At 46.8% G+C, this 23,733-nt stretch overlaps 1 protein-coding gene across 3 annotated transcripts; it reads left to right on the forward strand.

Moving 5' to 3' along the window:
- The first annotated feature begins 2,362 nt into the window (after positions 1-2,362).
- Positions 2,363-23,469, forward strand: SNN (stannin). Of its 3 annotated transcripts, none has more exons than XM_044979409.1 (2): positions 2,363-2,583; positions 23,016-23,469. In XM_044979409.1, the coding sequence occupies exon 2, from the start codon at positions 23,109-23,111 to the stop codon at positions 23,370-23,372; it is 264 nt and encodes an 87-aa protein (XP_044835344.1). In that variant the 5' UTR covers positions 2,363-2,583; positions 23,016-23,108; the 3' UTR covers positions 23,373-23,469. The 3 variants fall into 3 exon arrangements, with proteins under 3 accessions (XP_044835344.1, XP_044835345.1, XP_044835346.1); XM_044979410.1 differs by lacking the exon at positions 2,363-2,583 and adding an exon at positions 14,913-14,978; XM_044979411.1 differs by lacking the exon at positions 2,363-2,583 and adding an exon at positions 19,435-19,456.
- The last annotated feature ends 264 nt before the right edge of the window (positions 23,470-23,733 follow it).

A 23,733-nucleotide genomic window follows, 5' to 3' on the forward strand; every position in this document is an offset into this window, starting at 1 on the left:
TCCCCTACAACTATTTCCTCAACAAGGTCCTTTTACTCACCAAAATCAGATCTAAAATGGCATCCCCCCTCGTCGGTTCAGCAACTACTTGATGAAGGAATTCATCAGCTATCACGTCTAGGAAAAGCTGAGCCCTATTATTATTACTAGCATTTGTTTCCCAATCTATATCTGGGAAGTTAGTCTCCCATGATCATACAGTTCCTATTAGTATTTACCTCCTTAAAGAGCTCTCTATCCATATCCAGGCTAGATCCCGGCGGTCTATAGCACACCCCAATCACTATCCCAGGGGACACTCTAGTAGTTTTCTTCCCCAATGTCACCATTGCCCAAACAGACTCCGTATTATCCATTGCATTGCTAGTTATTTCATTACATTTCACCTCATTATTGACATACAATGCTACTCCCCCACCTTTACCTTTGTTTCGGTCTTTCCTAAACAGCATATACCCTTCCATACCTGTACTCCAGCTAGGTGTTTAATCTAGATTACTTTGTCCTGCTTTCTATATATATATATATGTGATTGAATCTATCCTGCAATATGTAGGTTAGATAACCATTCAGAAGCTTGTATACTTATCCAGAATGATGATGAATGCCAAAACTGTTGGGGTTCTTGCAGCAGTTAACCATGCAGGGTTGAAGGTGGGATTTTTCTGCATGCCCCCGTCTCTTGCCAATCTCAGCCTGCTGTAGCAGACCCCTAGCATCTGTGGTGCTGGAACACTTTTACTAGGGGGGATACTGAAAGCCAGCCCCCTTACCTCTGTCTGTCCCCAGCGAGCTGGGGATGGGAGCATGGCCGTGTGTACGGTGGGGGGACATGACCTGGACAAGGGTAAGAAGGCCGAAGCTGGAGGTGGCCACGGGGACAGCAGCCAGGACCCTGCATCTGGGGCTGGGAGCAGAGCCCTGGGTGCGGGGCCAGGAGCAGAGCCCCAGATGTGGAGTGGCAGCCGGGACCCCATGTGCAGGGCCAGGAGCAGAGAGCTGGGTGCGAGGAAAGCCGGGACCCTGAGTGTGGGGCCGGGAGGGGAGCCAAGCCCTGGATGAGGGGCGGGCATCTGGGATCCCATGTGTGAGGCCAGAAGCAGAACCCTGGGCTCTGCGCTGGTAGCTGGGACCCCACACTGGGGGCCAGAAGCAGAGCTCCATGTAAAACATGGAGGTGCTGCAGCACAGCCCACACCTCTAGTTTCTGGGCCTATGCCCAGCATGCCCTGACACTATAGGGCAAGGTCTGAGGTGGTTGGAGATGGAGGGCTGGGTAGATTAATGGCTCTGCTAACAGAGAACACTAAGAACAGCCTGAAAGTAGCATCTGTGCAGAGGCCCTGGTGAGTGGTGACCAAGGCATGTAAATGTTAAACCTGGATTATGGGCTACTGCTGGCAAAGCCTCTGACCCAATCTCCCTGGAAAGCCTGACAACTCTGGGACCCCATAGGCATTGGAGAGCCGGGGTGGGGAGGGGGAAAAGAGGGCCAGGCCTCTTCCCCACCCACCACATTTCTTAAAAGCTGGTTGGAGTGCCCGTGCCACAGGTGGGTCCTGCTCCCTGTCCCTGTCCTGCCAGCAGCCGGGCCCTCACCTGCCCCAGCATCAAGGTCCAGGTGGCTCTGGGAAGCGGGACCCACCCATTCAGCAACGGCATCGCCAGCGGAGAAGATAACGTGGAAGGGAAGGGTCGGGCTGGTGCGGGGGGGGCTCGCTCCAGGGCGAGGGGAGGGGTCGGGCTGGTGCGGGGGGGGGCTCGCTCCAGGGCGAGGGGAGGGGTCGGGTGGTGCGGGGGGGGGTCGCTCCCGGGCGAGGGGAGGGGTCGGGCTGGTGCTGGGGGGGCTTGCTCCAGAGCGGTCGGGCTGGGGGGGGGGGCTCGCTCCAGGGCAAGGGGAGGGGTCGGGCTGGTTGCGGGGGGGGGTTCGCTCCAGTGCGAGGGGAGGGTCGGGCTGGTGCTGGGGGGGCTCGCTCCAGGGCGAGGGGAGGGGGTCGGGCTGGTGCGGGGGGGGGGCTCGCTCCAAGGCGAGGGGAGGGGTCGGGCTGGTGCGGGGGGGGGGCTCGCTCCAAGGCGAGGGGAGGGTCGGGCTGGTGCTGGGGGGCTCGTTAATGGGCGGTCCGGTTGGTGCGGGACGGGCTCGAGGGTGAGGTGGCGCCGCCTCGCCCTGTCCCTGTCGCTGTGTCCGTCCCCCCCCCGGCGTGTCAGCGCGGCTGGCTCCCTTCCATTCGCCGCTGTCACCGAGCCCCCCGCCCCCGCTCCGCCCCGCCCCCGTCAGCTGTTGCTAGCCAGGGCCCGGGCACCGCGCGCCGATTGGCCGCCGCCCCGCGCCGCCCCTGCCCCTATATAAGGCGGAGCTGCAGGGTAACGAGCCGTCGCTGCCCGGGTCGCGTCTGGTGGCTTCGCTCGGGATGGTGCGTGGCCGGCCGCGCTCCGTGTGTTCCGGGGCACCGAGCCGCCTGCGCCGGGTGCCCGGCCCGGCGTGCAGCGCGCAGCGCCCGTGAGCCAGGGGGCGAGGCGGCGGCGGCGGCTCTGCCTCGGCTGAAGGAGCGGGCCGGTCCTTCGCCTGCAGCAGGGCGCCTGGTAGGCGGGTCGCTTGTCCCAGCGGGGGGGTGGGCAGCGGGTCGCTCCTCTGCATGCCGCGAGCAAAGGCGGGTTGCTTCTCCGCACAGCGTGTGGCGGGGGGGCGGCTCTGTGTGCGCGGGGGGGTCCGCTTTGTCCCAAGCGCCCGGGGGTGGGACGCTGCATTCTCCGCTTAAGCCTTTTAGTAGGTTCAGCCATTTCTAGTCCCGTCTCTCGTCGGGCTGCAAGGCAGCCCCCTCCCCCGCTAGTGCCTGGAGATTGGGGGGGCGGGAGGGAAGGTGTTTACTGGAGGCTGGCTCCCCTCCCTCCCGGGGGAAGCTGTGGAGGGTTTGGGTAGGGAGAGCCCCGCAGCGGAGCCTGCATTATAGCAGCTCTTTGTGTCTGGTGCGAGCCCAGCTGCCCGGATCTCCCCTGCATTTCCCCCACCCGCGTCCTGGGAGGCGGGGATATCCGCTCCGAGCGCAACCCACAAACAAAAGGGAAGGAGGCGGCAGGGGCCTTGAAGCCGAAGCGTCCCTCGCGGATTCGGGATCGTGTCTGGCGTTTGCCAGCTGCAAAGCTCATCCCGCCTCTTCCTCGGGGAAGAGAGCTGGGGAGCTGGAGCCCCCCCTCCACTCGCAAGACGCGAGCAGTTAACCGGGATTGCAGCAGGATTCTGCCTTGAACCCTTCCCACCCCGTAACAGTGCACAGCATGCATCATAATACCCTGTTCTGCAATGCTTTGCACCGTCCGTACAGCTCGCTTTGCAGCCGCCCCCGCCGTGTGATTCAAATGCCTCTCCTGGGTCCCGGGCTCGCCTGTTGTGCAAATACTTGGGGTGACTGAGTCAACGGCTTTTAGAGAGAAGGGCTGGCACAGATTCCCACCCGCTGAGCCCCAGATCTGTCTCGATACATCACGCTTTTCTCCATGTGCCCCCAGCACCGCCCCCCTCCGAACGCGCCTACACACACACACACACACTCTCTACCTAGTGGATGTGGTTTGTCAGACAGCAATGTGCATTTGTCACAAAGCTTGCATATTTGCTTTCCAAGTTGTAGAAGAAAGGTTGCATCTTTAAAAAAGCTGCAAAATTCAAGAGGGAGAGGAAATTTTTTTTTCTAATTCTTTCACCATCTCCTCCACCCCATGTAGTGTGAAGTACAAAAATCTTAAAAGGCATATTAAAACTACAGTTGCCATATTGCATCTTTTGATTGCCTCCACATTGTGGGTTGCAGCTTTTTAAAAAACCTGATACCTGTATATAGTGGTATTCTTTCTGGAGTGGAATCTATTGTCTAGGGTAGTGAGTATGTTTTCAACTCAGGGAACTTTGTAAATATTTTAAACTGCTAAATATGATGAGGAGGGGGTTAGTTTCTAAATAAAAAAGTGGTCTTGCAGTGTTTAAGAAATGGACAACCCTCCTTCCAAATCAACTGGAAACTTGTGTTCTAGTTATAACTTCATTGGACTGTCTCGATATTAAACTAATTTGTCTGCACATCTTTGCTGTTAGTACTGTCTGTGCAATGGTAGATATGACTACACATTCAAAAAAAAAAAACCTCTACATCTACACAGTATGTGCTGTCCTATCTAGCACCTTCTCTCCTGGCAGGTCTGCATCACTATCTGTAGACAAACTATATACAGCTTTTGAATATACTTAGTCAATGGAGAATTATACACAGCTATTAACCGCCGCGTCTGCCTCATACTGCAGACTCCTTTGTAACCTGCTTGCAGGTCGTACAAAATGCCAGACCAAGTTTTGTCCTTTCTATACCAAGGACTATGTGTGTGTCCAGACAGTTATGTAATCATATCAGCGCACACAGGCAGAGAAGCTAAGGGCAAAGGTTTTTTTATGCATAATCTCTAGAGACTAATACAGTGCAACCCTGAATAGTGGAGGAAAATACTGGCAGAGGATTTATACCCAAGGGCAGGTCTATACTTAAATGCTGCAGTGTTGCAGCTGCACCGCTGTTGTGCTTTAGTGAAGACACTGCCTATGCCAGGAAGTGGGAAGGGCTTCTGTGGGTGTAGGTAATCCACTGCCTCTAGAGGTGGCATTTAAGTTGATGAGGGACTTCTCCAGTCTTCAACTGCTGCAACAAACTGCATTTAACTAACTGGGTGTATCAGGGTTATTCATCTACTACTGATCAGTGCAGTTCATTTTTGGTAGCTTACAGAGTGTAAACCTTTTCAACTGCTGAACTCCATGGAGCTCTTCGATAAAACAGCTAATAATGCATTCTCTTAAATGACTTAAAATATTAGAGTGATGTGAGGGTATCAAGCCTTTGTTTGGCAAAACTATAGAGATGACCTTTTTTTTTTTAAGGGGTCCGGGGGGGGTGGGAGTGTTTCACGATGAAACACCTTGCCATGGCTGTTCTTTTGGAATGAAGGGCTTAGTGCTAAATAGCGCCTAGTCTGTTCCCCCCCCCCTTAGGTTGACCAAGCTACATTGCTTGGGGATATGAGGGGGGAATTCACATCCTGTGTGGTCTGCCTACCCGGGGATTCTCAGACTTTAACTGGTGACCCCTTTCACACAGAAAGCCTCCGAGTGCGACTCCCCCCAAACATTGAAGTTTTTTTTTTATATTTAACACCATTATAAATGCTGGAGACAAAGCAGGGTTTGGGGTGGAGGCTGACAACTCACGACCCCCCATATAATAACCTTGCAATCCCCTGAGGGGTCCCAACCCCCAGTTTGAGAACCCCTGGCCTAGTGCCACCCTCCCCACTGTAGATGCAATTAGGTTGACAAAAGAATTCTTCTGTTGAGCTAGCTAGTGCCTCAGGGGGGTTGATTACTACAATGGGGGGAAGAAGAGAGAGAATCCCTTCTGTCACCATAGTAAGTCACCACTAGAGTTGTATAGCTGCTGCAGCACTTGTAGTGTAGGTGTACCCTTAGATGTGGAGTAGCTGGGTTGGTTGTGGGGGGATTCAGTATTCCACTGCATGTTTCAGTGGGAATTTACCTTGTATTAGTTCAGCATACCTAATACATCAAGGTTTGACTATCAGTACATATTAAAAAGGACAAAGTTGAACACAGGTGTGTTTGCTTTCTACAATTAGTATACTGGGTCATTGTAATTTTAGTATGCCTCTTATTGGAGCTCCACAATGTGATGGACACTAGACATATCCCTATACATCAAAATTTGAGGTCCTTTTTGCAACAATTTGTGTAAACAAATGCTGTGTGTATTGACTTCAGCTAAAAATTAGGCTCCTGCTGTCACTGAAGTAAACAGAACATTTACTACAGAGGTCAGTGGGAGCAGGCCTTTAGTATCTCATGCAAATTCCCCTTAAAACTGTGTGTAATCTAGTAACATCTTAGATATGATTAAATGAGGATAGTAACATGGAAAACTGTCACTTGAGAAACACTCCGGCCTCCATTCGCCTCCTTTTGTCTATTGATCATAGAAATAGACAATTCTGTCCAATTTTAACTCTAAGACACTCAAAATGGTTACTAGATAGCTGCATGCAGTTTCAGTGCTATATGGTAGACATGAAAAGTGTGTGGAGTAGGAATAGCAATTCAGGTATGATACTTTAAGATGCTACTTGACAGCTAAATTTCTTTTTGAAGATTATCCAACAGGAAACAGACAGCGAAGAGCTGTGTGTGTACACACTAGCTAATTTCCTGGCAGAAAGTTGCCCTTCAAAATATCAACATTACAAGACTAACAAAATAGCCCAGTTCGAGTGAGAGTATATGTAATGGTAATTGTCAATTTATTTAACTTAGTTTAACTTGCACCTCTGTCCAAAGGATAGTGCTACCCTTGTATGATAAAGTCCAGACAAATGAGGATTGTCAGTTTGAATACAATATTTACTCCCAGGGGAATTCTGCATCACTGTGTGCATGCAGAATTTGTGTCCCCCCTCCGATTTCTTTGCTTTCCTCTGGAAAAAAAAATGACTTGACAGGGAAGCTACAAGAGCAAGCATGTGTCCCTCACCGGCAGTGTGGGCACATAGTTTCTGGCACCTGAAGAGCTGGCTGGTGCCTCCTACCCTGCACCAGACTCAGCTGCTAGTCCTGTCTGGGCAGGCGAGGACAGGACTTCCTTTTGCCCTTCAAGGAGCAACTGGGGCTGGATAAGACCTGCCCCCAAGTGCAGGAAGCTCCACACTGCACTGCACTCCACCCCTACTTCCTGCCCCACTGTTCCTCAGCCATGGGGAGGGGTCACTGTATGGTGAGCTGCTCACCCATCTGTTATCCCCCCAGTCCCATCTGTAGCTGCACCCACCCTTGCACCCAGACCATGCCCTGCTGAGCCTCCTATACTCAAACCCCCATCCTGAGTAACCTCACTCCATACCACCCTGACAAGCCCCCCACCCCACTGAGCCTCAGCCAGCTGCACTGCCACTTGCACCCCCCCCCCCGCATCCAGACTGCTCTACCAAGACCCAACTACCTTGGACCTCCTCAGTCCCATTCCCCAGTACTTGAACCCCCAATTAGCTCCTGGGCATTCAGATACCCCCTGCACCAGCCCCCCCCTACTGAGCCCCCCACACCTGGATCCAGGGGCAGACTGGGCATGCATGGGAGACTTTTATGCTCACTATCTTGGTGTGCTTAGAGTGGAGGGGCAGGGATGGGCTGGCTCTTGAGATGTGTGATGTGTCAGGGTAATCCGTGAGGAGCCTGGGGAGGGTGGCAGCAGTGGTGGTCTCCCACCTCCTTGCAGCCAGTGTCCTGTGCTCCCCACTGCCCTGCTGGAGGCTCCACATTTATTGACAAATAAAATATGCAGAATTTTAGAAGTGTGCAGGGTTTTAAATTGGCATAGAATTTCCTCCGGAGTAAATAAATATTTTTGCCACTGAGAATAGTGAAACGGTCTCTAATTATGGCTTGTATTGGCACAGAAATACGTACTTGCCTATAGTTGATGCATGATAGAAATGGATTCTTCATTTCTGTAAAATACAGGAAATGAAGGTTGGGTAGTGCAGATGCCAGTACATGTGTGTCCAAATGAAACACTTGGAACTTTTCCCCTTGGTCTCTTTCTGGCTTCTTCACTACACATCATGTGTACTGGTGTTGAGTCTTGAATGGTGTTGCAAATTTACATTGCATTTGGCATGAACTGTGGGCCACTTGCAGTAAATGTGACTACCAAGAAAAATAGAATGTACAAAAGGGGCTTTAGTTTTTCTTCTCCTTGCTCCCATTAAAGAAAGCTCTCCATTCTAAAACTCTCTCAAGAGTTTTGAGTAGTTAGTTTGCAGTTGCTTTAAATATTGGGTTTAATCTCAGAATTCCATTAACTTGGTTAATGGCCAAACCAGATGTTAAAATACCAAAGTAGCTATATTTAGGAGGCATAAGCCTCTTTTTCCAAGGTTCTTTAACTAAAATTCTGCTATAGAAAGCACACATTAAAAATAAGCACTTATTAAAATCTCAGCCACTTTTCTTTAGTGAGAAGTAACTATATTGTAGGGCTATATACACTTAAAAATGTAGATTTAACTTAAGCTTTTTTTACAGCCCTGATATACATGCACACTTTAGTACTAACAGTTAATTCTGTTTAAACAGCAGAATGTTCAGAAGTCTGTTTTTTCCTTGAAAGGAAGCCTCGTCTCTAAATAAATCTGTTTCTATTAATCTTTATTAAGTTGGACTGGTTTCTCCTTTTCACTTGCCTCTCCACACCTTTCCCTTAATTACAATAATCAGGGATATGTGCTGTGCAGAACCTGGTGTTCAAACAGACTGGCTTTTCTAAAAGCTGACACAGCTAGCAAAACTTTTTATAGCTAGTAGCATCTCAAACACTGCCTGGCCACTATAAAAATAAAGCAGGGCTGCCTGAGGTCTTTGGAACAGCTCTGAATAGGGAAGTTAATCAGTAAACTCAACAGCTATCACTTGCCAATAGCGAAGAGAAACTTCTTGGTGCAGAATGTTCAGAACGGAAACTTCTTTAAGGAAACTAAAGAGCCTTGGCATGTCCACTTGAAGTTTATATATTAGTCAATCTCTACTTAATTTTTTGAGATTGAGTGAATATTGTACATGTGTCAGCTTGGATGGAGACTTGGGTTTGAGATCATGAAATTGCCTCAAGAATAAGATGGCCAGTGGCTTTAAAGTTGGATGTTCTTCGAAGGGTCTTAACCAGGGGTAATTAATAGGCAGACTATAGGCCAAATCAAGATGCTTTTGAATGGACCATGAAATCTTTACTTTTTTGTATTTTCTCTTGAGTCTGGACCTTGACTACATCTGACCAAGAAATTTGGACCTTGACAAAATTATTGATTACCCCTGGTCTGAAGCATGCTACATCTTGAGCCAGGGTGCATTGGGGACTAACTTGAAATACTACAAATTGTGTAACTAAACTCCAGTAACCTGGAACAGCACACTTTGCTTAGTCTTTTAAATTTTATTATGTACACCCCTACTAGGAGTAGTGACTGCTATTACTATAGTGTGTAGACAACCCAGGTTCCTTCTGAAAGCAGACTTGTTTCTAAATACCATTCTGGTCACTCTGATTAACAGTATCCATAGAAATACTTACACTGATAGTATGAGGAGGTCTGAACAGTCTCCTGAATTCTAGGAAGGAAGGCCCAGTCTATTTGTCATGACTAAGAACACCTATACTAGTATCAGGAGCTATGACTGCAGCTCATGTAGGCATATATCTGAGCTAGCTAGCTTTGCTGCAGCTAGATCAATGTGCAAGTAACAATAGAAATTTAGCTCTGCAACTGGCTAGCTGTTTGTATTTATAGCCAGGGTCTCAGGTGGAGTTGTACTCAGGAGGCTAGCTCATGCTGCTGCCACAGCCACACTGCTATACACTAGTTAGCTTTGATCTACTTAGAGGTTTAATTTAGCTAGATCAAAGCTAGCTCAGGTATGTGCCTACATGAGCTGCAGTCACACCACCTGCTTTAGGGTATAGCTACACCACAGAATGAGTAAGAAAAGTGAGTTGTGTTCTCCCTCTCCTTGGATGACCTACTGTTCTCTTTTTGGTTCACTTACTTTCCCCTCTCTTCCAACCCACTCTCTCTCCCATGTGGAAGATGGTAAATTTTAAAACATTGTACAAAAAATATCCAGTCTGTCTAGCACAGGGGTGGGCAAACTCTTTGGCCTGAGGACCACATTGGGGAATAGAAATTGTCTGGCAGGCCACGAGTGCTCACAAAGTTGGGGTTGGGGTGCAGGCTGGAGGATGACAGGTTTGGGGTGCAGGAATGTGCTCTGGGCTGGGATTGAGGGTTTGGAGAGCAGAAGGGGGATCAGGGCTGGGGCAGGAGTGTGGGGAGAGGCTCAGGGGTACAGGCTCTGAGTGTCACTTACCTCAAGCAGCTCCCAGAATCAGCTGCCATGTCCCTTCTCTGGCTCCTACAGGTGGAGTAGCCCCTGACCCTTGGCGTGTGGCCATGCAGCTGCTTCTGAGAGCCATGTGGTGCAGCCCCCGACCTGGTGCCCCAGCTGGAGCCCACGGGCTGTAGTTTGCCCACCCCTGGTCTAGCATATACAAAGTCTCTCACTTGTTAACGTTTTGATAGTTATTTACTCCAAATACTTGATAACATACTTTATCTTTCTGCCTTGCACTGAGACTTGGTGAATTTAATCTTCCCTTCAATTGACTATTCCGGGGTGGGGAGAAGTCTGGCAAGCATTTACGTTTAATCGGTCTTCTTTGGAACTGCTAGAGTTTAACATCTTAAGAAATTAGCTAAATCTGCATTTTCTTGCTAGAAATGCTGAATGTTCCAGCCTCTTTCATCCAGATTCCAAGAAACCCTAAGAACGAACTAGTCTCTTTAGAACTAGTTGTAGGTGACTTAAAGTAAGAGCCCAAGCCACTGAGAATGTGCATTGTTGAGGAAGGTGACTCTCACTAGTATCTTATGGAAAAGGTGGGGAAAGAGGTAATGGGTCCTGTACTAAGGCAATACTTCAGAGACCCCATACAAAACCTTCTCTCTAGAGACCTAGATTAATATTTCAGTTGACTGCTGGTGCAGAGTAGGAATGGAATTGCATGGTTGAAAAACATAAGAGGTGGAATCTGAAAAGGAAGAACCCTTCAGGGATACTGGCAGGAGACCTAGAACCTCTTTGTTGGTAGCTCATACTAGTATTAATTTATATTTACAGAATACAAGTGTACTGGGTACTCTTCAACTAAGTTACAGTACTACATTACAGTGCTACTTGCAATAGTTAACTATTATCCTAGTTTTTAATTATGTGACAAAGCCATACAAAGTTGATCTTTTTATGTCAGTCTGCCTTAAATATCAGTTCACTTTGACATTTTAATTTAAGTAAAGATAAAATAGAACTAATCTAAGTGTCCAGTGGTGTGGTGCAGGGTGGTGGTAAAAGTCAGTAGTTCCAGGTTACCAAGCTAGAATCTATAAAAATCACTCATGCTGGTAGAGTGTTAATTGGGTTTGTGTAGAAATACTAATGGTCAGAATAAGGCAGCAGATATGCCTGCAGCATGAACAACTCAAGAACAGGCTCACCAATGAGTGGCATAAAATGCAGAAGAGAGGTAAGCTATGTGTAGCAGCATTTGAGAATGTACAGTTTTCAGAATTACAAATGGAGTCACAGACAAGCCTATATGCAGGAACAAGCTACATAAGTAGCTCATGCTCACTTAAGTATCTGTCCAAAGCCATCTGCAAACCTACTTCAAATTTACTGCATTAAAGTTATTTTACATAAGGTTGGTCTGCGCTATTTCTACCAAGTAGCTGAATTGCTAGCAGTCACTGCCTTAAGATGTTAAAGGACTTGAAATAGTTAGATATTCTCTCAAAGTAGCTTTCAAGACCAGTGTGAAGCCAAATCTTGCTGTTTTCTGGTTGATGGCTGCTTGATTCGTGTGGTTAAAGTGAGCAGGATTTGGACCTTTGTATGTGGTGTATAGGGTAGTGCACAAAGTTAATAAATGTGGTTCAGTGGCCTTCTCCAGACCAGAATGCAGTCATACCATTGCATAAGCTAGAGACCTACCAAAGTGAGGCTTTGCTTAAGAGAATTTGAGCCAGATGCATTCCTTGTCAGTATGCGGTGCTTCTGAAAGTCATAGGCTATGTGTGAATGGGTTTGGACTAGAGGTTATTTTTACAAGCTTAAAATAGTGGTCTTCAGTGCACTCTGAAAACCACCCAGTTGTGACTTCCTGGCTTCAATTTACTTTCCTTGGGCTTTATGCAAGAGCTTAAGAACCCTAGTTGAGCTGTAGTAGTATATACCATGAAAACTTTAAAAACGTTAAATGAGGAGAATAGTTGCAGAGGCTGTGGCTTAACTAGTCCTTGTAGTCAGCTAGGTGAGACTCTCAGGGGTGTGGTTTTTTTTTAAATTTGCTTTGCACTTGATAGGCCAGTCTCCATAACTTCTCTTGTGATCCAGGAGCATAGCTTCCCATAGCAAAGTTATTCCAAATACGGAAGTTAGTTGCACTTTTCTACCTCTCTGGGTTGTACTCTAGACACCATTTTATTCATATTGCACTAGCACCAAAAGCCTGAGTCAGGGGTGGGTTAAGTGCTGCACAAATATGTTGAAGATACTGTCCTTGTCCCAAAATCCCACAACCTACTTGGCAAGGGATGAATTACCTAGGGAGTATTGCTACAATTGTAACATCAATAATGTGACTGACGAAGCATCTACAACATTAACAATACCCTCTTCAAGGCAATGATGAGATAGCACTTGGACTGCAAACTGTTTTACAGTCCATCTGTAGTTTATAATTTATTAAGCACTACCTCTTAATAATCTGATACTTAGCTTTGGCCATTGAGAATATGTAGGGCAACTTGAAGTTGTTTTCCATGCTACAAGAGAACTAAGCAGCAGATGTCTTATTCCAGAGCCAACTCAGAATACGGCAGGTACGTTGAAGTAGTCTTTCCTAAAACCAATCATTGAAGCACAGGTGCTGCCCTTGCAAATCCCATTTTTGCAGTGGACCTCAGAATGTGTGTGGGCAGACTCCTGCATCCAACTTGTTGCAGGATTGGGTGGGGCCTTAGACACTTTAGGCCCAGGTTCAGATCCCTAAACTCATGACTTGACTTAAGAGTATAAGGGAGCCTTGTGCCATAGGTCTCTGTGCACTTATTAACCAAATGGGAAATCTGTTCTGCCTTCAAACAAATATTAAATTGAATCTAGTATTCAGAACTCAGCTTGCTGCTGGCATTATGCTGCCAGCTATCTGACCTGTCATGCCACCCTGCAGTGCCCTCTGCTGGCCTGGCACTTTGAGGTTGACCACCTCAGCTTTCATGTGGCTTAAGCCTTCTACCAAGTGATGAACTTAACCCATTCTGAGGTAGCAAAATCCAACTAAAAATCCTAGACCAAAAAGGTTCATCTGCTCTTCAGCCTGCCCTTTTTGCTCCATCCCAGAGCCATAAAGACTAAAGAGGTCCTGGGAACAGGGCATTCAGTGCTGGGGCTGGTTTCCCTGAAGTACTGTTACCAGCCCCTTCTGAAATGTGTTCCCTGCCCCTGCATATAGAGCACTGGGCTCCCAGGCTGGCTCCTGTGGGGGTACTAAGTCTCCTGCAGACCCTGGCTCAGCCCCTCTCCATTCACTCTGGTTATAAAATGACAGATCATCTTGGGGGGTTGTAAGGCCCAGGTGACCATGAAGCTATCACTGGACCCTCCTTAATCCCACCCCCTCAGGCTGGGAAATAGCTAATTAATTATGGCAAAGGTATGGCTGGCTCTGTTGCCTTTATAGGATCCAGTCACCCTGTAACACCTTCACATCAGGGTCACACACTATCCGAGATTACATTTCACAAACACCATGCTACTGCCAGTCATGGTTTTCTATTCTATTTAAAGTTGTATTGTGACTTGATATTTGGGATACTTAGACCATGAGGAAGTTAAGTAGTATAATTCCAGCAGACTACACTACTAGAAGATGTATCTCAAATGGCTCTTTATAGGCCCCTAAGCCTTTTTCTTACCTTGGTTGTTGATTATTGGCATAAATTACTCCTTGCAGAGACATTAAGCTGTCATGTCTGAGACAAAAGTCTCACAGCACCAATCAGCTTCCTGTAAAGCTTTGAGTGACTAGCCAAGGGGCACAAGCCTGGCTTGTCTTTTTCAATGCATTGGTGCTCTTTTTAAGGACGCCAGATACCTGTTTGTTGCTTCATCCCATAGAAGAAATCTGAACAACCTTCCTCCCTGCTCCTTGGGACCTCATGTCTTCACAACTGTTTCTCTATATAGACTTCCAGGATAGACAAGACCTGAGTTAAGAAACCAAATATATGCCTCAAAAAAAAAAACACCTTCCAGACCTCCTTAAATTGCACAAGCCTGATCTTATTGCCACAGAACACAAGTGACATCCTTGGACCTCAATGAGAGCTACCCATATCCTGTAATGAGATAATTAGGGACCATGAGACTTAGCAGATACCATGGTCCACAATATCCAGCTAGCGGTCTCTGGATAGCATAGAATTCCCTAGGCTCTTGTTGACTTAAAAAAAAAAAGTAAATGGTGGCTTGCTTCCATGATGGTTACCAAAACAGTTGGCCTATTATTCCTTGCTATATAAATTGTCTGAAATAATGTATAGAAATAACTGGAACCTCTAACAGTTTATTCACATGTAGCCTACCTCAGATTTGACTCCTGCAGTTCTCCTATGCACTCTTCCCATTTTAGTTCTTTGTTAGTGTATCTTTAGGCAAACTACTAAAAAGGTTATTCTAATCTGTTTAAAGTTTTGTCTTCACTGTAAATATCAGCACTGACCTGAGGAATAATCTGTTTCAATAATACCCCTCATGCTACAGTCACTGTCTTTGGAACATACTCACACGTGCACTAGTTTGTCTGAGTGCATAGGACACCTACAGCAGAACATTTCCTCAGAGGTTTTTGCAACATTATCATTCAGACTCGGGGTAGGGCTGGGTTGTATTTTGACTAGGAAAGAGACTAAGAACAAGACTTAACTATCAGTTCTACCAGGAAGATAGGTTCCATTTTAAGAACCTGTTTATACTGCCCATTATTGCAGGATATATTCATGCATCTGTCTCACAGGGTAAAGCTACTGGGTTGACTCCCTTGGTAAAAAGGCTTATCAGCAAAAAAGGAGATAATCTAAACAAAATAAGTAAAAGTTTCTGAGTTACCTGCAAGTATTGTAGTCTCTTCATAGCCTACTATCAGCCTTCCTTAAAACTCCCCATTCTCCCCTAACTTGGCATCTGCTGCAAGGTTTTATGTATTTCAGAAGCACCATGCTGAGTGGGAATTGCTGCAGCTGAGACTCATGATTAGACACAGGTGGGTTAACAAGATTCTTTCTGATGTCCACTAGTAGCTAGGAAAAAGCTGCCAGCTTAAGTCCTGGTCCCTGTGTATATAAGAGAAGAAAAATGGGAAAGCAGGGGAAAAGAATCCTCTAGTGGAAGATGCTAATCTTTGCCTTCCAACTTCACTTGAGTTGCAATATGGGTGCACCACTCAAGTAGCCTTTTATAAAAGGGTAAAGAAATTATTCCCTGGGAAGAATTGAGAGCATTGTAGAGGTTTTCTGGTTTTGCTTTTAGAAAGAATTACTATTTTTTCTTCCTTTCACATCCCATCCATATCCCATGTGCACACACCACATGAAGGAGCTAGTCATTGGAGAAAGAAACTCCTGTACCCTGGGAGAGGTGAGAAACAGAGTTGTCAGTCCAGCTATACATTCAAGTTCCCGTCAAATGGGACAGCAAGAAAAGCCTTTCCCGCCCCCTCCCCTGCTTTGAATCTTGACAGAAATGTCTCCTTCCCTAGACAAAAGGGAAGAACAATATCCATTTTAAATGGGAAAATTATCACAAATATAAGCTTAGGCCACAGTCCTAGCAGATCTATATGGATGCAAGTGTTGTCTTGAGTGGGTCAGCTTGCTGGATCAGGCCATTTAGTCTTAATTGCAGTTTAGTTAAAAAATACAGCCATCTGGTGCTCTGGGTAGATGTACAGTTTTAACAATCAGTTAATGAATCTGATCTGACATCTAGGCCCCTTTCAATCATCTTACTTCAAAACTGGCTTAGATATTACAATCTTCATTATCATTATAAGACTGCACTATCTGAGAGAGAGATCATACTTATCAGAAGGGAAATTGCAGGTGCCATTATTTTACAATGTGTGCAAACAAAAAAATGGCTACTCTGACTATGCCATTTCTATTTGTGTATCGTTAGCTGAATTGTGCATTTGCAACTGGAACTTAGTAGATATTCTGGGTTTGTACAAAATGTAACCGAAGGCTGTTGGGTTGCACAGGAGTGTCTGAGAGCAGAATTAGGCCTGCAGAACTTGTAGTATTGGTGACTGCTTCAGAAAAGAACCCATTTTGGCTTTAACCCCAGATCTAATTTGCAGAGCTTGTTCTTAAAAACAAGCTGTTTTTATTTGTAAATAAAGTACATTTGATATGGGACTTGAGACATGGAGCCCAAGGTCACTTGTGTATTTAATGGCTTTTTTTCCTGAGTAGACTGCACGAGTAACAAGACAGCGAACAGTGGTTGTCCTGGGTGTGTGTGTGTCCATGCTTGTCTAAAGGGTGGCTAGTGGGTGGACTCTGGGCAATAATTCCTGACATGCCTATAAGCAACATGATGGGGTCTGACTTTTAACCAACTCAGTCTTGAGGTTTGCTACATAAACCCACTGTTTTAGGTGAGATGGGGGAGGAGGGTGATGATGTTTATAGGTGGGAAAACCTCTCAGGAGGGGGGTGTGTGTGTCCCCTTTCCCACAGACAGTGAGCTTACACCAGAGCTCCATGAAGCAGCCAGGCAGTGCTGCTCCAAAGACTAGCTTTCTCTGGTGGAAGGGAGAGACTTGTTTTCCTGACCATCTCAGCCCTTGATGTTTTCCAGTGACCATGCAAATGTTAGCTTCTCACTTGTCTCCTACCATGGACTACAGCTTGCACTTCATTGCTGAGCCCAAAGCTAGTAGCTTCCTGCAGCAGCACAGGCATCAGCCAATTTCTGAGTCCTGTAGTTTGAGTAGAGCGAGTGTTAATCTGTCTACTGGGGCTAGGAGGCTTGCTTCCAGCTGATGTGCAGACATATCCTAATAGGCCTCAGCCTTGCCTCTAGGGTCATGAGTCCTTGATGTTTTTTTCTGCTCTGACAGCAGCAGAGGGTAAGAAGCCTAAAGAAATATTAACCATCAGCTGGGATAAAAGACCTATAGTACAGCACAGTACAATGAGTGGAAACGTTCTTTAAAGATCTCTGTGAAAGAGCATCCTCTTAAATAAGGAGTCCTGACTTAAGGGAGGATAGGGGGTTTTCTGCTTGCTACTGCTGATTAGTCTGGGTAGGTTTGAGAATAATACCCAAAAAACCTGTAACCCACCTTTCATCCCTCCCTTTCTTTGCACACTGCTGCCTCATCAGTTTCATTTTCAACTTGCTTTAACTCTTTATTTATTATTATTTTGCTCTTCTAGAGTGATGGGAGAGGGAAGCTTTAAGTAATGACCCTCTTCCATTCCTGCCAGAATAACAAGGAGGAAAGTCTCACTTCACTCAAAGCCAGCATCAGCAGCTGTCTTGTTTCCTAAAAATACAAGTAAAACTGCCTGTGTTGTCACTACTAAAGCAAACAGCTGTTGAATGTCAGTAATAAATGACTGAGAGACCAAAGCAGGTGTATTATTTCGTTGTAATTAATTAGGTTCTTGGGTCACAGCCGTGTTTTGTTTTTGTTTTAATCCACTGCATTGAGCAAGTTCACAAAGCAAACAGCGGCAGCTATTGCCTGACCATAGTAACGTTACTAAATGGTGACAAGTCAGGCTCTCCTCTCAAAGCTCAACTAGTGGAGCGGAAGCCAGGAGTTACTCCCCTGTGTAGTCTCCTTGCCTTTACCAGTTGTGGCAGAGGTAAACATTAACCTTCTGTTGGTACTGCAATGGGGCACAGAGGATGGAAGAAATGAAGCAACTTGAAAAGTAGAACAATTTATTTAGCAGCTGGATAGTGGTATCATCCTCCTTCTCGCGTAACCAAGCTGTAGATAGCCAGTGATGCTGTTGTGCACCATTGTCCCACTTGCTGGCCAAGTACTGTTAAAGCAGCAATTACTTTTCTGACTTGACAAAACTTCTTTCAAATGCTCACAAGTTCTACAGCAGGGGTCAGCAGCCTTTCACAAGTGGTGTGCCGAGTCTTCATTTATTCACTGTAATTTAAGGTTTCGCGTGCCAGTCATACAGTTTAATGTTTTTTAGAAGGTCTCTTTCTATGTCTATAAAATATAACTAAACTATTGCTGTATGTAAAGTAAACAAGGTTTTCAAAATGTTTAAGAAGCTTCATTTAAAATTTAAATTAAAATGCAGATCTTATGCCGCTGGCCCCTCAACCCGCTGCCGGCCTGGGGTTCCATTCGCCTAGTTCAGCAGTGGGCTGAGCGGGGCCTGCGGCCGGGACCCCGGCTGGCAAGGGGCTGGCAGCCGGGACCCCAGACCGGCAGCGGGCTGAGTGGCTCAGCTCGCTGCCGGTGTGGGGTTCTGTCCGCCGGCTCCTGCCAGCTGGGGTCCTGGCTGCCAGCCCCACTCAGCCCACTGCTGGTCTGGGGTGCCGGCCCTGCCCACACAGAGTGGGTACCTACCTTCTCCCTGGTTCGAGCCCATTCTCTTCCCCTCTCTCTGCACTGAGCTGAGGGTGGGAGTGCACTGAGCACAGGGCTGGGGGTGAAGGAGCAGGTTGGGGTCCAGGGTCTGGCCGGGAGCTAGAATGAGGGAGGGGGCTCAGGGTTGGGGCAGGAGGTTTGGGTGTGGAGCACTTACCAGGGACAGCTCCCATTTGGTGCAAGGGGTGCAGGTGGGAATGTGGCAGGAGGGGAGGAGATACAGGAGCTCCCGTTTCATGCTCAGGGTGGGGATGTGTGTGCAAGGGCTAGTCACACTGACCTGCCGGGTCGACGCGGTGAGTTCGACTTCTCGGAGTTTGAACTATCGCGTCTAATCTAGACGCGATAGTTCGAACTCCCCGCGCGCTCCGGTCAACTCCAGTACTCCACTGCAAACGGCGGTGGCGGAGTCGACCTTGGAGCCGCGGACTTCGATCCCGCAGCGTCTGGACGGGTGAGTAGTTCGAAGTAGGGTACTTCGAATTCAGCTACGCTATTCATGTAGCTGAATTTGCATACCCTAGTTCAACCCGCCGCCTTAGTGTAGACCTGCCCCAAGAGTCAGGGCATGGGGTGTGGGATGGCTGGGTATGTGTGGGGGTGCAGAAGTCAGAGCTGGGTGTGTGTGGGGGGTGCAGGGGTCAGGGCATGTCGGGGGGGTGCAGGGGTCAGGGCAGAGGGCTGGGTGGGTGTGTGGGGGCGGGGGGGGGTGTCACAGGGTCTGCACAGGTTTCCTCCTTCTCGCCCTGTGCACCGTGCTTAGGCTGGTAAAATAAGAGTTCTCGCACCTTCTTCCGGTGTTTCACCCTTGTGCTTTATTTTACAGTGCCACCATGTAGTCCCCTTTCTAACCCATTTCCAGGGTCTCATGGCCCTCGAGGCTCCCTGCCTGTGGGGAGGAGACAGAGCACTAGCCTCCTAACTGAGTTTTGTTCAGGGCTCTTATAGCCCTCCCAGCCTTCAGCCCAGCTGTCACTGCTTAGCTTAGTCAATTGCATTGAGCCAGCCCTCAGTAGGGCCTGCAGCTGGGCTTGCTGCTTTGAGCCTCTGCCGGAAAGCAGGCCAGCATTTTAACAGGGCATTCAAGGGGTTTTACCCCTGCCCTGCCACAGGTGGGTGCAGGGGTCAGGGCAGAGGGCTGGGGTGCTTGGCTCACGGGGGTGCTCCCAGCCCCCTTCCATCAGCGGCTCATGGCAGAGTACTGGAGGGGATATGCCCTGATTTCCCTCCCTTTCCCCAAGGCCCCATCCCTGCCTCCTCCCTGGAGCAGGGAGCATGCTGTGGCTCCGCTTCTCCCCCTCCCCCTCCCCAGGGTGATCAGCTGATCAGCACAGGGAAGGAGAGGAGGAGGGGCAGGAAAGTACCATGCTGGGGGAAGAGCCGGGGAGGGAGGGAGCTTGGCTGCTGGCAGGACCAAGCTTCTGCCTCCCTGCCCCTGCAGGAGAGAGCTGTGGGTGGGGGGCTGAGTGGGGCCAGGACCCCAGCAGGCAGCAGTGTGCCATTACAAATCTTGTCGCGTGCCGTCTTTGGCACACATGCCGCAGGTTGCCAACCCCCTATCCTACAGTATCGTCCAGTTTTTAATATTTGCGTTAGCTGGGGGGCGTTCTTTATTGGTGTTCCAAGAATATTGCTAATCATGGCTGTACACATTAAAATAATCCTAGTATAGAAAATAATCCAGATTAGTTTCTGTACCACAGTTCAGGTCACATGATCTTTCAGTTTTCCAGCACTTTCTAAAAATGGGGAGGGGTGGTAGAAAACATTGCAGTCTAATCCTTCCCTGTTTACAGGTTAAAAATGTGGCACATATACAACATCTTCCACCCGCACCCCACCCCCAGCTTTGCATTAGTAGGTGGGGGCATGGATAGTACTGATACCATCACTGTGTTTCTGTTCCAGACTTCAAAGTGCAATTTTGGTTCTACTTGCACAGGGTTTCCTCTTACACTATTTTTGAAGTATATCTGTACTTGTACTTAAATGTTTTAGCAAGACTATGACATTAGCACCTGATTATGAAACTGCAGTGAGCTTACATGATTGAAGCTGGCATGTGCATTATACTATATCTTATAAACCCCATAATACTAGAATGTATAGGCATCCATTACTTGTATAGGAAAGAATTTCCTCAGATCTGGGGATGTCTCTGGCATGAGTGTTAGCCAACTGGCAGAACGGGCTTTGACTTGAACTAAGGCAAAACTGTGCAACCACTAAAGTTGTTTGATTAAATATAAATTGTAAAGTTCCCTTCCCTACCTAGAACTACATACTGCCATGAGCAGGCTCTAGAGATGACTAGACTTGAGTGTCTGATTGGAGAATGTGTGTTGGTTATCATCTCTTCAGGTCAGATAAAAACCATTCAGGAACTCACTGTAACCAACACTGCAGAGTCCAAGGCCAGTAGGGATCATTGTGATCATTCATGCTGACCACCCTGTATAGCACAGGTCACAGAACTTCCCCCAAAATAATTCCTAGAGCAGATCGTTTAGAAATGCATCCAAGCTTGATTTAAAAAATGGCCGGTGATAAGAGAAGCCACCACAACCCTTGGTAAATTGTTCCAACGGTGAATTACTCACCATTTAAAAACCTTACCAAATTTCCCATCTGAATGTCTAGCTTCAAGCTCCAGGCATTGGATCATATTTAGAACCCTACCAATTTCATGGTCATAAGATTTCAAATTGTAAATTTCATGATTTGAGCTATTTAAATTTGAAATTTTAGTGTTTGTAATTGTAGGGGTCCTGACCCAAAAAGAGTTGGGAGGGGTGTTTTTGCTGACAGTGGTGCTGCCTTCAGAGTTGAGCAGCTGGAGAGCAGCAGCTGCTGGCCAGGAGCCCAGCTCTGAAGGCAGAGCCACTACCAGCAGCAGCGCAGAAGCGAGGATGGCATGGTATGGTATTGCCCCCTTTACTTCTGCGCTGCTGCCTGCAGAGCTGGGCCCTCAGTCAGCAGCTACCACTCTCCGGCTGCCCAGCTCTGAAGTCAGTGCAGAAGACACCCACCCCCCCCAATAACTTTGTGACCCCCATGCAACTGTTTTGATTCAAGACCCCAAATTTGAGAAATGCTGGTCTCTCCTGTGAAATCTGTCTAGTATAGGGTAAAAGCACACAAGACCAGCTTTCACAGTTCGGGACACGTTTTTCATGGCTGTGAATTTGGTAGGGCCCTAATCATGTTGTATCGGTTTCTCTGGTAGATTGAAGAGCCCATTATTAAATATTTGTTCTTCATATAGGCATTTAAGACTAATCAAATCACCCCTTAACCATCTCTGTTCATCTAAATAGATGAGCACCTTGAGTCTCACTATAAGGCATGTTTTCTAACCCTTAATCATTCTTGTGGCTCTTCTCTAAACCCTCTCCAATTTATCCACATTCTTCTTGACCTGTGGACACCAGAACTGGATACAATATTCCAGCTGCAGTCATATCCAGGCCAAATATAGAGGTAAAATAACCTCTCTACTCCTACTTAAGATTTCCCCTGTTTATGCATCCCAGGGTTGCTTTAGCTCTTTTGGCCACAGCATCACAGTGGGAGCTCATGTTCATGTGGTTATCCACAATGCCCAAATCTTTTTCAAAGTCACTGCATCCCAGGATAGTCTCCCATCCTGTAAGTATGGCCTACATTCTTTGTTCCCAGATTGCACATTTACATGTAGCCATATTAAAATGCATCATGTGTGCTGGGTAGACTTGGTGTAAGCAATCTAGATAGATCTGAATCAGTGACTTGCGCTTTTCATTATTTACCTGGCTCAGGGCTAAAAATTGCCATATAGATGTTTTGGACTCTGAAACTTGTGTGAAGGAGGAGAGTCTTGGAACCCAGCCTCCACCCTGAGCTCTAATGTCTGCTCTGCTCTTCTTAGCCCTGCAGCCCAAGTCCTGTAAGCCAGACTCAATGTACTCTGGCTCTGAGACTCCATGGCAGAGGGGGTGTGGTTTTTTAAAATGTTGTGTAGAAGTACAGGAAAATGACCATTAACTTTTAGTTATGTGATCAGTTCTGACAGTGTAATATAGAATTCCCCCATGTTGGCTGCAACCCTTTGAGTTTGGAAATTATCTATAATGTTTAGAAATTCCAAGGATGTTTCAGTACTGGCAGCATGAGACTTCAATGTGACTGACATATGCTTGATGTCCTCTGATTAGTCTTTTTTCCATTCTCATTGTAGATAGGTGGCAGTCATCCTTCTGTTTACTCTTGTGATTTGGTGATCTGTAGCAGACACTGACTAATACCTCATCTTGTGCTTTCAACATTGATCCATAAGCATTCAGGATCATTTTCTTCTGAGTCATTCACTACTTTGGTCCAGTAGGAAATGTACCATATGTAACCTATGAGTGAGTCTAAGCTAAGGCAAAATGATGTTGAATAAAAAGTTTTAACGTTTCTAATGTATGGCCATGCAAATTGAAAGGCTTTGTATGAAAGAGGGCTCATACTTTTTTGTTCCCAAGCAAACAAATGAGCAAAACCAAAAAATGGCAAACTTATATACAGATAAGCAAGAGGGTGGGTTGCCAGAATGTGTAGCACCAGCCACGTAACACTAAAGCTACTAAATAAGGCAAAACTGTAATATCCCTGTACGATTGCATTACAGGACTTATTTCTATATTTCAGGAGTTCCAAGATGCCACTTCAGACATCTCAAAATTGATAGCAAGGACTGAAGAACTATCTTTAAGACCTGATAATTTTCCTGAAATACTGACCATGTCTATTATGGATCACAGCCCTACCACTGGAGTGGTGACTGTAATAGTCATTCTGATTGCTATTGCTGCTCTCGGTGCCTTGATATTGGGCTGCTGGTGTTACCTGCGTCTGCAAAGGATCAGCCAATCTGAAGATGAAGAGAGCATTGTGGGAGAAGGAGAAACCAAAGAGCCTTTTCTTTTGGTGCAGTATTCTGCTAAAGGACCTTGTGTAGAGAGAAAAGCAAAGCTGACTCCTAATGGCACAGAAATTCATAGCTAACTTCAACCAGCACAGATGTGTATCTGGACTACACTTAAGATGTCTGTAATCAGCAGAACTGATACTGTGAAGAAATTGGACATACATACTGCTCTCTCTTAAAACACCTTGAGATAAGACTTCAGAGTTATGGTTTTGTTGGTTTGCCACTGCATGCACTGAGAAACTATACTATCCATCAATCCTGTATTTTAACGCCTTAGTGCTAAGAGGTGACTTCTCTGGTATAAAGTCCATTGCTGGCAATGGACATGCAGGGATATGCTGGCATGAAAAAACTAATTGCATTTTTGTTACTTGAATGTTTAGCTGAGCCTATTTTGATGGAACTACTACTGTAATGTGAACTACTTAAAACTGT

Source organism: Mauremys mutica, chromosome 11, assembly GCF_020497125.1.
Source record: "Mauremys mutica isolate MM-2020 ecotype Southern chromosome 11, ASM2049712v1, whole genome shotgun sequence".
Classification (NCBI taxonomy): Eukaryota; Metazoa; Chordata; order Testudines; family Geoemydidae; genus Mauremys; species Mauremys mutica.